The sequence below is a fragment of the Acartia tonsa genome, chromosome 1, assembly GCF_053477335.1.
Source record: "Acartia tonsa isolate MP-2025a chromosome 1, ASM5347733v1, whole genome shotgun sequence".
Taxonomy (NCBI): domain Eukaryota; kingdom Metazoa; phylum Arthropoda; class Copepoda; order Calanoida; family Acartiidae; genus Acartia; species Acartia tonsa.
In genome coordinates this window covers 46,167,699-46,180,071 of record NC_137260.1, presented here as the reverse complement: position 1 = coordinate 46,180,071, position 12,373 = coordinate 46,167,699, and the positions used below count along the sequence as shown (strand labels likewise).

At 31.1% G+C, this 12,373-nt stretch overlaps 1 protein-coding gene and 1 long non-coding RNA gene across 4 annotated transcripts in view; one reads left to right on the top strand and one right to left on the bottom strand.

The window, feature by feature from the left end:
- Nucleotides 1-12,373, top strand: part of LOC145321930 (uncharacterized) — an 83,967-nt gene that overhangs the window by 53,816 nt on the left and 17,778 nt on the right. For 2 of the 3 annotated variants that reach the window (XM_080163605.1, XM_080163596.1), the window contains exons 15-16: nt 9,545-9,643; nt 9,942-10,069. In XM_080163605.1, the coding sequence (XP_080019731.1) occupies nt 9,545-9,643; nt 9,942-10,069 (227 nt within the window). The remainder of the gene's footprint in view (nt 1-9,544; nt 9,644-9,941; nt 10,070-12,373) is intronic. The other variant, XM_080163615.1, reaches the window with a different exon arrangement.
- LOC145321918 (uncharacterized) lies at nt 1,632-3,554 on the bottom strand. Its single transcript, XR_013880453.1, has 2 exons — nt 3,498-3,554; nt 1,632-2,283 (listed from the first exon to the last, which is right to left on the bottom strand). It is a non-coding gene; the product is annotated as an uncharacterized LOC145321918 (long non-coding RNA).

The window sequence follows — 12,373 nt, the reverse complement described above, 5'->3', positions numbered from 1 at the left end:
AAGGGATAATAACTTGAAATACTGTAATAGTTATTTCTCGTATCGTATTATAAACAGCTTTCCGCGGATATAGAATGTACAATTATAAGATTAAAACTAGTTTTTTTAGCCCCGTGGTGCCGAAGACACCGGCTAAAAAAACTGGTTTTAATCTTATGATTGTACATTTCTATATTCGTAGAAAACTGGATATAATACGATGCTAGACATAGTTTTTTTGTATGGATGAGAACCGGTTCCTATCCACCGGATTCGAATGAATACGAGAAACAGTTTTATTCGTATACTTATGTAATTTAAAGCATTTGATTAATTTTTTAACATGTTATTTTATTTGAAACTTTGATTTTAACAAAACATTTGATGATATTGTACTTGGCAGCTGCCGCAACTGGCAGGTAAACGTCGACGTATTTTTAAGAAAATTTAATATGTCATAAAAACTTTAAAATTTGAAGTCCCTAAGTAAAAAATTGCGGTCCCAGGAGCAATTTAAAGATTTCTAGAGACCTGGAGGTTCAGGACCTGCAGGATTATACCTGGAACCTAAAACCTACATTTCATATGAAGATGTAATACTATAGGATATTTTAGTATTTTCGCAACATAAAATACCTACTTTATAGAGGTCAAAAAATATTTTTCATTTTTACCTGAATGACCATGCTAGGTTTGCTGGCATCCTGTGCCCGCCAGAAAGGAGATATTCAATAAATTCCAACTCTCAATTATGTGTCTTACCCATATTTAAAAAGTTGCTCAGTTATAATCCTAGTCTTTAGTCACTTGCTCTCGTTCCTGCACACTCCTCTATGTCTAATTTAGCAGGAAAAAGAAAAAAAATCTACAGGATACAGCAGTGGTTTTTTCACCGTTTCTCCCGTTACATATTGTACCTCATTAATGCAACCACATGCCAAATTCCAGCATTGTACTACTGTTTTAAAACACAAATACAAGGCAAACCAGCAAGAAAAATGTTCCCCTTTGTAAGTTCACGGAATGTTAGAAACACACCTTGTAATGGAATTATTTAAGTAAATAACGAATATAACAAGGTCAAGGATGGCAACATCCATTAAAGTAAAGCTCTGAAATGGAAGGACATACAAACATTAACACTTGTTGAGGGTCAGAACTGAATAGACTGAATATTAATGCATATGTCAATACAAAATTGTAAGTATATTTGTTGCAAAACTGATTAAATACATGTTACTTTTCAAGGACATACTGACGTTTTTAGGACTTGATTATAGAGATGCTTTGCTTATAACACTATACCTTGTTGTAATAAGAATCAGTATTAAAAAAATCAGACTAATTGGATAATTTAACATTCAAAAATTTGTTGTCAAAAAGTAAAAAAAATCAGCTTGTTTTAAATGGACTTCCGGACTTTCTAGTAACGATTATAGAGTTGCTACGCTTTCTATGTCGTACCTAACTATTATAGGAATCAGCATGCAAAGTTTGAAATCAATAGGACAATTCTAACCTGTTTAAATTAACGAAAAGAGCTTACTGTAATGGACGGACGGACGTACGTACGGACCGACCCTAATTATATAAAAGCTTCACTTAAAACTCTAATTAAAAGAAGCCATGATTGTAATACATGAAAAGTATTGTTTGAAGGTATGATTATATTTTATTATAGATTTGAATATAATTAAGAAATCATAATATAAAGATGAAATTCAGTAAAATACTTAACAGTTATCACAAAAACATTGAAAACATTTTTTTTCTCTCGAAATTTTGTTGCTAAAAACTTTAATTAAATAATTTAACATAAGGGATAGTTTTATGACAGATAGTACCAAACATAAAGCTTGAGCGTGAAAGTTGATTTCCAAAAGTCTCGTAGAACAAAGTCAAACTTAAAATTGATAGGTACTATTATCAAAAAAAATTGGAAATTAAATTAAAACACCAAAGATATACGGACATCTCATTAGAGTAGAGTAACAAATAACTTTCTTTTTCAAATTAAATATCACAAAAATGGAGTAATAATAATCATTAGAAAAATATTATATTGAATTAAATAGTATTAAATATAAGAGGGATGTGTGCTAGGCCAGATTATTTATTTTTAAAAATAATGCGGTATAATAATCATTTCATTGGTTTTGTATAAACTTTAGGCTAAACTATTGCACACATTCTTCTTATTATATTTATTACTACACGACGACATCAGATGATTTTTCTTGTGTGCTGGTGTAAAATTGAGTTTCATCTCGTTGGTTTTATTTCCTCTTAGGCAAACTGGAACCTCTAAAATAGAAAATACTTTTTAGTTGCAAAGGTACTCTATAATTCGAAATGTCTGTTTATATTTTCACATTGTGACTTATTACAAGAGGAGCTAAGGACAATAAGAGCAAATACACCTTTTATAAATGATTATAACCTATTACTAGCGGATACACTCATAGACGCCTCAAAGAGCACTTCCCTGGACCTATAGGAAGCTACACTGCAAAAGAAATCCTACTGCTTTATAAAATACTCATCTAAGGGCTCTGTATTCAAAAAGGCAGAAATGGTGGTAATATCCTCTTAGAAATATTTTTTCAATTTGAAATTTTTTATACCCCAACCCCCCCCCACCCCCACCCCCCGAAAGAACTATGAACTCTGGGCGCAGCGCTCGGCTCCCTAGCATAAAACCTAACCTAACCTAAACTGGTGGTATTATCCTCTTAGAATTTTTTTTTAATATTGAAAATTTGAGTACCAACCCCCCCCCCCCCCAGACAGCGAACTATGAACTATGAAAAATTGAAAAAAAAATTTCTAAGAGGATAACGCCAAAATAGTTGTTCTGTAAGGGGGGGCGGGCGGATGTAAAATCGGAAATTAACATAGCCTAAAAACTAAAACAGTACCTATGAGAAGGTTACATAAAATAGAACCCAATCGGTTCAGTAGTTACTTAAATCTTTATATGCTGCATACAAAAAAATCGTATCACCTTATATAATAGGAGGATAGGATATAAAGAAGAAAACTTTTTTTGTCCATAGCACTTACCATTAAACCTATTTATATGGATCTCCTTTACTGTTAGGATTCCTAATTGATCCAGGGAAGGTTTTTAACTATTTTGAGGAATGATTTCTCCACCCTCCCAACAGAAATTTATCCTCCCCACCCCCCTAAAATTTTTTTCTTTTAAAAACAAAAATTGAAAATGAAGAGTCCACTACCCCCTCCTTTGCCAATCCTCCTCGCACAACACTGTGCATGTCACTACATATATGTCTCTAAGTACTAATTAAGCATGGTAGTGAGTTGCACCTGTTTCGGGCCAAGGCCTTCCCCTCTTATCTAACTACGTATGTCACACACCTGACACGGCAGCAATGGGAACAATTTTTAACGTCTTAAAGTATGACGCAGTGTGGGGCTGAAATTCGAACCTATCACCTTGCCAAAAAACGAGCTTATGCGTGTTATGCCACAGTCGAGGATTATAAAAATATTACCTTTTATAAATCAAAGAGAGAAGTGAGCGGCTTATTAAAAATCATTTTTTAACCTCTGAAATTTAAAACGGAATATTAATATAATGTTCAAGCTTATTTGACGTACATGCAATGGAAAAAGATATCTAGTGAACCTCTTTTTCTAAAAACTACACGATAACAAGGATAACTTTCATAAAAGCTATGCTCTTAAACAATAGGACAAACGAACATTAATAATTGTTGAGTGTTACAACTATAAAAACAGAATATAAATGTACATACTTTGTTGTCCAAGGAATCAGTATTCCAAATAAATAAAAACAATAGGATAATAAAAATTTGATGTTAATGAAGTTAATCATCTACATGTTTGAAATGGACGTAGGTATGGACATTCTGATAAAGAATATATGAGTTTCTATGCTTTTAAATCGTACCTAACTTCTACATGAATCACTATGCAAATTTTGAAATCTATGACACAAAGCTAATATGCTTAAATTAACAACAAGAGCTATTCCTTTACAGTCGCACAGACTGACCCTAGTTAAAGAAAAACTTTGCAATTAAAAATTTAAATTAAACAAAACTGTTCGTGCTTTTTGGATCATGGAAAAAACGAAGGAAGAAAACGAAGTAGCGGGTTTCGTCGTATTTTCCAAGTAGCTTTCATAAGTTATTTTAGGTTAAGTTAGGAAAATGTTAATGATTGCCCCGCAGGGGCTAGAAATAGAAGAAATGCTACTGTAAAAATACGACGAAACCCATTACTTTGTTTTCCTTCCATGATCCCCTTTTTCAACTTGTAAAATAAAAGTTAATAAATAACTTCCTATTTGTGGTGCTACCCTCCCCCCAAAAACTCACTAGGACCTATGAAAATTTACTCTGTAAAGGAGAACCATATAGGTTCAGCAGTTAACAATATACTTTGGTACAGACAGACAAAAAGCATCCCGTTACTTTATTATAAGGATAGGTGTATAATTTTAACCTTAAGCTATTTAGAATTTTCGTACGTAAATCACATCAGCTGATTTTTCCTTGTTTCAGTTTGTTTATAATTCTAGAATTTTATTAAAAAAATACATACCAATGAGTAGCTAGCTAAATATATATTTTTTTTTCTTCAAAAAATCAAAAAAAAATAATTGATTAAATTGTTTTTTACTTAAAACAAAATTACAAAAAATATTATAAGTTTTTAAAAGACAGCTTTTTAATAACTTTTTAATAAACTTCAACTATTGAAATGGTTTGGCTCGATTATAATCAGGGATAGGAAGATAAGAAAATGATTTTAAAAATATTGGGAAAATGAGACTTGGTATAGAGTAACTTTTTTTTCGCCGAACAATGTAATTAGGCTTGTAAATCTATAATATGGGGTCACTATTACAATCTCTAATTATTTTTGTGGTTAAAAACTTAGCAATTGAAGCAAAAAATAGGAATTTGTTTAGGTTGGGTTATATTTCAGTTGTACTAAAATCGGTTGACCTACTGAAAAATTCGGTCGACCTCTAAAATGCTTTTGTGAACTGGGCTTTAGTCTTTTTCATTTCTAAATTAAAGCCTTGGAATGTTTTTAGGCCACTTGTCTGACCTACATCCCTTTTAAAATACAGAGCCCCTAGATGATAGGGCCAAAGCCACTGTTAAAGGATATTTTATTAATTAACTAGGCTACATTAAGTTAAAAAATACTAATACTTGTCCTGTTTTGGTTAAAAATAAAATACATGTCAACGGAAAAACTTATTGAATAGCTTCGCTATAAATTATTAAGACTTTAATAGTTTAAGTAGAGTGCTGATCACTAATCATAATTGTGTGGCGTCTACAGGAATACAGGGATTAGACAATGGAAGTTATTTTTTCTTCCTCTTAATTAAATGAGAAAAAACTCGTGTCTTCTTCTGTAGGAAGTTAAATTTGAAACGGTAAATTATTGATTATTCTTTTTCTACTTGTGGGGATATTTATAATACATTGACCTTTCCCTGGATCCCTGGGTGATACTTACCTTACCTGAAGGCCACGTGATAATTTGAAGTAATTATAGTTGACATCTTCTTTAATTTACACTTCATATCAAGGCTTTATAAGCTGGTCATATTAGACCATTTTACTTTACTCAAAGAGAAATTCAAGTTTAGTTTACAAGTTAAAAATTGTATCACATTGTAGTTATTTTTAATGGTTTGTCGACCATTATACATCATTGACATTGTTTGTAGATTATCTGCATTTAAAAAAAGAGATAAACTGACATATTATTTACATAACGTATGCCTCATTATGTCGAAAAAAAACTACATTTAATTTTGACATAATAAATACATCTAATATTGACATATCTCTGTCTACTAAATTATATAGTTAATGTTGACATATCGTGACTTCTTAATTCACGATCCCATCACTCTGTCGCGAGTATTTCTCTCACTAATTCCCTCTCCCCCTCTCTCTCTTTCTCGCTCTCTTTATTTATTAATCTATTTTGAATAATTTTGTTTGACTATTAAAGAAAATGATATTAGTTTTTATTTTTGAAAGTATTATCTTTTGTAGAAAAGAGACCTGAAAATCCATACGATTGTGTACATTTAGTAATTGGTTCTTACTCTCAAAGTGCCTAGGAAAGTTTTTCTTTTTGCCTTAACACATCGGTTGGGGGGGGGGGGCTAAATCTGGAGGTCTGCAGGGCTACCCTGTACCCAATATAACCAAACCTTAAGTAAAACACATGGAAAACTACCCCGCACCTTATTATTTTTAACTTATTTCAAAATGATGTGGTGATGGGGGGGGGGGGGGCGGGTTTTGTCAGGAATCTGTGTAAAACCGCCGAATAATTCCATATAAAATAAAAAAAAAGGTTTAATTGAATAAACCTGTGAATATTTCCATCCTTGTCTTACATGTGTGGCCTATGAAAATCTGACCATGAAAAGCTTATGAAAATTCTAAGGCTTTGTGGTCGCAGCAATTTTATTGGGAAAATTTATTATCTTCACGCTTTTAATTGTAAAAAAAAACAAAGCTATGGAAACGGAATATTAAATCAATAAATGCGTAATGGTCCAAGGCCCTCAGTTTTTATAAATCAGGTGAACTCTTGAAATTTAACAGATCTTTAAGTTGGTTTAACCCCTACCCCCCAAAAAAGAAGAAATTTTGGGTGAAAATTACACTCAATGTGTTAAATTTATGGGATAAATAAAAGTTTTAGAGCGATTTTCGTACCACATATTATGGGTCCTTTATGTATTTCCTCTTTTTACTGGTTGTCAGACATGAAGTGACGTTCTACCGCGTCAAATTCATAAAAATGATATATTTACATAAACCATGAAAAGAAAACCCATTGGACAGACCATGGAAGGAGAGGACATTGGGCTGTTTAAAAGCGTTTACTTATTCGCTTGCTAAACAACTTTGGGAACTTTTATTTAATTTTGATTGGTTGGTTCATTAAGCTAAGTATCCATCCAACCGTAAATAATAATATACAAAAGAGGTGATTTTGTTAATCATCATTGGGGATGTACATAAATTTATCGGTCAATGTCTTATCCCTTTATATTCCACTTATTTGTTTTACTTCATCTGCACATTATTCTATCTTTTTGAATGCTGCTGTAATGGTAATTAACAAAGGAAACAAATAATTATTTTTGGTTACCTTATCACTGTTGCCCCGATCCAACTGTTGTGTCTGAACAAATTTTAAAATCTTTATAAATCTCGCGGCCATTAAGTAATTTCTTTTTATTTGCAATTGATAAATTTGAACAATAACTTATGCCTTGTGAAATTGAAATGCCTACTGTGACTTCAAGGAGATATGTTGGTGGTATAAACTATCTCAAGTATCTTAAGGGATATGTAAATGGAGGATAAATTGATATACATTTTTAGTGATGTGATGCAAAATTATCCCTTCTGTAGATTAAAAGTATATGCTGAAAAGTTGGGACACTGCTAGTTTAGAAATAACTAATGAAAATTTCATAAAGTACTAAGAGATATAAGTTTTCCGGAATTTTAATGTAGGGAGTAGATTTGAAATCTGCATCAAATTTTAAGGATTTTTTATAAAATTCGTTTTTTTTGTAAAATTCTTTATCTAAAAGCGAAAATACATTTTAAGTTAATTAATTTTGACCAATAGGATAGGTGGATTTTAAACTACCTGCGCTCTAATTGGTTGAATGATGTACGACATCCAATCAGAGCGCAGATTTTTTAAATCCACCAATCACAGATGCCAAAATTAATTAACTTAATTTATATTTCCGCTTTTAGTTAAAGAATTATACAAAAAACGAATTTTATAAAAAATCCTTAAAATTTGATGCAGATTTCAAATCTACTCCCTACATTACAATTCCGGAAAACTTATATCTCTTATGAAGTACCCAAAGTTTTTTCAGATTATGTTATTTTAGTAGTAAAATTTTGGGTACCAGTGTAATTAACAGTGTATATACATTCTTAATAAATATATAAAAAGTATGTATAAGTTGTAAAAGTTGGGATTCTAGTAGCATGGAACCATCCAATGAAAAAATTATAAAAGTACCCAAAGTTTTTAAGCTAAGGAATAAGATAATTTGGTTATAAAGTTTGGGTACCAGTGTAATTCATAGTCCAATGTCCTCTCCCTCCCTGACACAATCTAAACAACATTTCTAAACACATGCTGTGACACTTTCAGTGGATGATTTAGTTGTACTCTTCACTGGACGTTTATGACTTAATAATAAAGATTTGCATCATGAATAAAAATTTCTTACAAAAGTGTGTAACCTTATATTTCTGAATGAAAATCCTTGTATTTTTTTTACAAAAATCATACTACATTAATCTAGTGATTTTTAGTATAAATGTTAGGGAAAACAAAAAGTTCTATGCTGGGGTTAACCTCTTGGAGTTTTGTCAATACTACTATTTCTGAATTATTAATGGACATTATGGCTAAGAAGTTGAATATATATTTCTATCAATAATAATAATTTTAAAATAAACTAACATAAATTATAAGCTGAAGTATGCTGACTAATTCAATATTAAAGCATTTAACTACAACAGCCTCTAAGATGTACAACCATTTTCAAACGTGATTGAGCAAACATTAGAAATTTATTTCCTATTGAACCCTCCCTGTATTAATTGAATAATGTATATACATTTTGTATGCAGTGTGTATTGATGAGAAATTAAACATGTGAACTTGTAAATTAATTTCAAGTTGACCTGAGAGACTTGTGGTCAAATTCAATTTCCCACATTTATACCAAAGACTACTCCCCCTTTTATGCCTTATCGCGTTTTTAGCCAAGACTCATTAAAAAAACTCTCATGTCTAATGTCAACAGTCAATGAGATATGAAATAGAAAATTCGCAAAAAAAAATCTGTATAAAAGACATTTTCAAAAAAATAATTGATCCTGAAATAGAATAACCTGTAATGAAAATCTATTTGCTCCCAGGCATCTAAAATGATATTACAATGGCAGATAAATTTATGCACTTTCCCCAATGATGATACACATCCCTTGTTGTAGATTAAAATTAGTGGTTGAAACGTTTGGAACTGAAGTTAATGAACCTACCAATCAAAATTCTAGAAAGGTCCCCAAAGATGTTGAGCAATCGGATAAGAAAATATTATTATAAATCTTTGGGGACTAGTATAATAAACAGCCCAATCTCCCCTTCCTCCCTGAAATTTATAATACATTAGTTTAGCCTTCTATGATATGACTATAAAGAAAGTTACAACGCTAAGTTTTCAGTTGAATGAAGATAATTTCAAGTTCAATGCTTACTTAATTATCCAAGAGGAAGCGACCTAGGGAAAATTTAATCATTAATTTCGTGCAGATTGAACATAAAATGATTGATTGAAGATATAATAATAATTTATATTTTAAGATATTTTTGAAATATCTATATTAAACTTAAATATTTAGATTCCTTATCTTTAAATGTTGTGATTATATTCTTGAAAGATATCAAGAGTGGAAACCCAACCTAACCTAACCTAATTATGCAGGATCCAACTTCGGGGTTGGCAGATTTAAACACATTGAGGCCTGCTGCGCCCCCTGCACCCCCTGCACCTCCCGTCCTCATTGAAACTGATCAATATGAGGTGATTAATCGTCGTAATTAGGTTTTTAGTGGATTTTCCTTCTTATATGTAATTGTAAGTTTTCTATCATAAGAAAGTTAAATATTCTCTCTTTTTTCGATTTTATTATTTTTTCTTACAAAATTTGAGAATTTTTTGTCACAAACTTTTAGTTTTAATTTAAAGTTTGATTTTTATACAGAATATTTCTTTTATTTTTATTAGAAAATCACTAAAACCTAAAACTTTAAGGAAATGCTATGGTGAAGGGTAAAACCAATGGCTATTAAACCTACTTAACCTAACCTAACTATTTTAGGATCCTCCGAGGTTGCAGCAGCAGTTTAACACCCTGAGGCCGGAGGACAACGAGATTCTGGGCTCTGGGAACTTTGATGTCATCAAGGGAGGAACTTTCTATGATCAAGATGAAGTTAGATATCATAGGTAGGTCCTTTCCATCTTTTTTTAGAAACCAGGGGCTGCTATTCAGCCAATTAATTCCATTTGAAATTGCCGAAAATTAAATATTTTGTTGTAGTAGAGTAGGCGTAAAACTTGTTTTTATATAACTGAAGAGAAGTGGGTAAAAAGGAGGGAAGGATTTTCACTTAAAATTGTTTGTCAGAATCACATTTCCATTTCCCTGCTCATAATCCTTTTATAAAAGTAACAGGATGTCTATCTGTCTTTTATTTTGGATCTCGCTAAGAGCTTGGCTGATAAGGCTCTATTTTAAAGTAAAGCTTCTTATAGGTTTAGGGAAAGTTTATAACTATTTTTGCGGAGGGTACCTTTACCCGTGTAAGAAAAATCACCCCTACTACAAAAAAATGGAAGTGCCTATAAATACCTCTAAAGGCATAGCCGCTAGTATAGCATAATGAATTAATGCATATATAGGTGTTTGTAAATGAAATTATATGATAACTAATATTATTCCATTATTGCTTCGATATATACATAATACATCGTATTAAAGACAATTTTCTTCAAATATTCAAATAAATATCAAATTTTTTTTTCATTTTAATATCCACGGAAAGCTGTCCATAGTATGATGCAAAAGTAACTATTCTAAAAGAGAAATTAAAATATAAAAAATGTTGCTTCTTATCTACCAAATTCTCTTTTTCTTAACACACACACTTAAAGAAAAAGACTTTTATTATATTGATCCCTTATTTTAAAAATAAAACGTAGCACTTTGGCTGCAACACCTTGAACTATGATCAAAGTCTTTTCAAAGAACTGATAAGAATCAGTTCATACAAGAAAAGAACATTGATTACCATTATTGAGCCCGTCATAGAATATTTTAGAATTGTCATGGTATCTGAAAAAGTATCTTGATAGAAAAAGTAAGGAAGAATACAAACACTCAATAAAATGTCAATAAGTTTGATTTTGTTACAATTTTACTCAATATTGACTGACGGAAAACTTACAAGTAAAATTGCTCTAAAATTAAAAAAAAATCAATAAGACAAGTATTTTAATATTTAGGTTTTTTTGAACCAAATTCAGCCACCTTTCTATTCTTCTATATGTATCTATGAGTTAAGAACTTACGTTGGGTAAGGGATGAAAAAGAGGCGAACCTCTAAATCTTTTCCGCTTCAATATATGTTGCAACAAAAAAGTCGCTTTAAGAAACTAATAATACGGTGGTATGTCTCAAAAAGCCTGGTCTAGCACAGAACCCACCACCCTTATTTTCGTTTTCGTGGGCAATTTCCATAAATCCAATTGTTTTTTTTCCCCACTCTTGAACCGGTTTTACTCCAGCTAAAGGAATTGGAATATTTATCGTGCTGGAAAAATATTTACGTTTGACAACGTATCCGGCACTTTTTTGTTCAGTCTAACCAGAGCAAAATTATCATTGGCATTATATTGCCACGCCATTAGATATCAATTCTTCGAATCTACTGATTGGAAATTTGAAACGCTTTAAATATGACTAATGGCGGCTTGTTGGCCCACAATTTAAGGTATTAGGCATAACCAAGTAAAAATAACAAAAGCTAGAAAAATGCAAAAAAAAACTTCTTTACAGTTTTTAAATTTATCCCCTTATTGGGATTTTTCGGCCAAAAAAATTTAGATTTATCCCTTTTTTTTATAGGCACTATAATGAGCTTCTTATAATATTATTATTACAACAAATACGTATTTGTACATTTAATTTGCGGATTTTATTTAAACTTTTTCACACAAATAATTTTCTCAAAAAACATTACCATTTAAAAAAAAAGTCAACTCCTTTTATCCTTGTTTTTTTTATAGAGGGGGGGGGGGGGGGCGGGGGTTGTTGGGTTATTGAAATAGCAAACTAAATCACTAAAACAATTTTATACTCAATATTTACTAATTAACATTGAATAAATTTTTGTGTAAGGAAATTATCAGTATATTGTTGTTTATGTATGCTAATACATGTAATATACTAAAAAGTCTAATTTGATGATTTTTTCTCTAGTCGAATGGAACCCATTCAGTATTTCATCCTGGTTATTCTAGATTATTATTAGGCTATGTAGGTTCTGGAGATTTGCGAACATAGACTATGCAGAAAGCAACTTTTGATATTATCAAAAATAACTTTCTTCGTATAAGCGATTTGACTCGAGGAATTTTTAAAATGACTAAATAAATTTTAGAAAAGCCATGCAGCCAAAAATATAGAATATTTTTATTCTGTTGAGCGATGGATGACAAGCAAATTTCATTGAGATGTTGAAATAAACC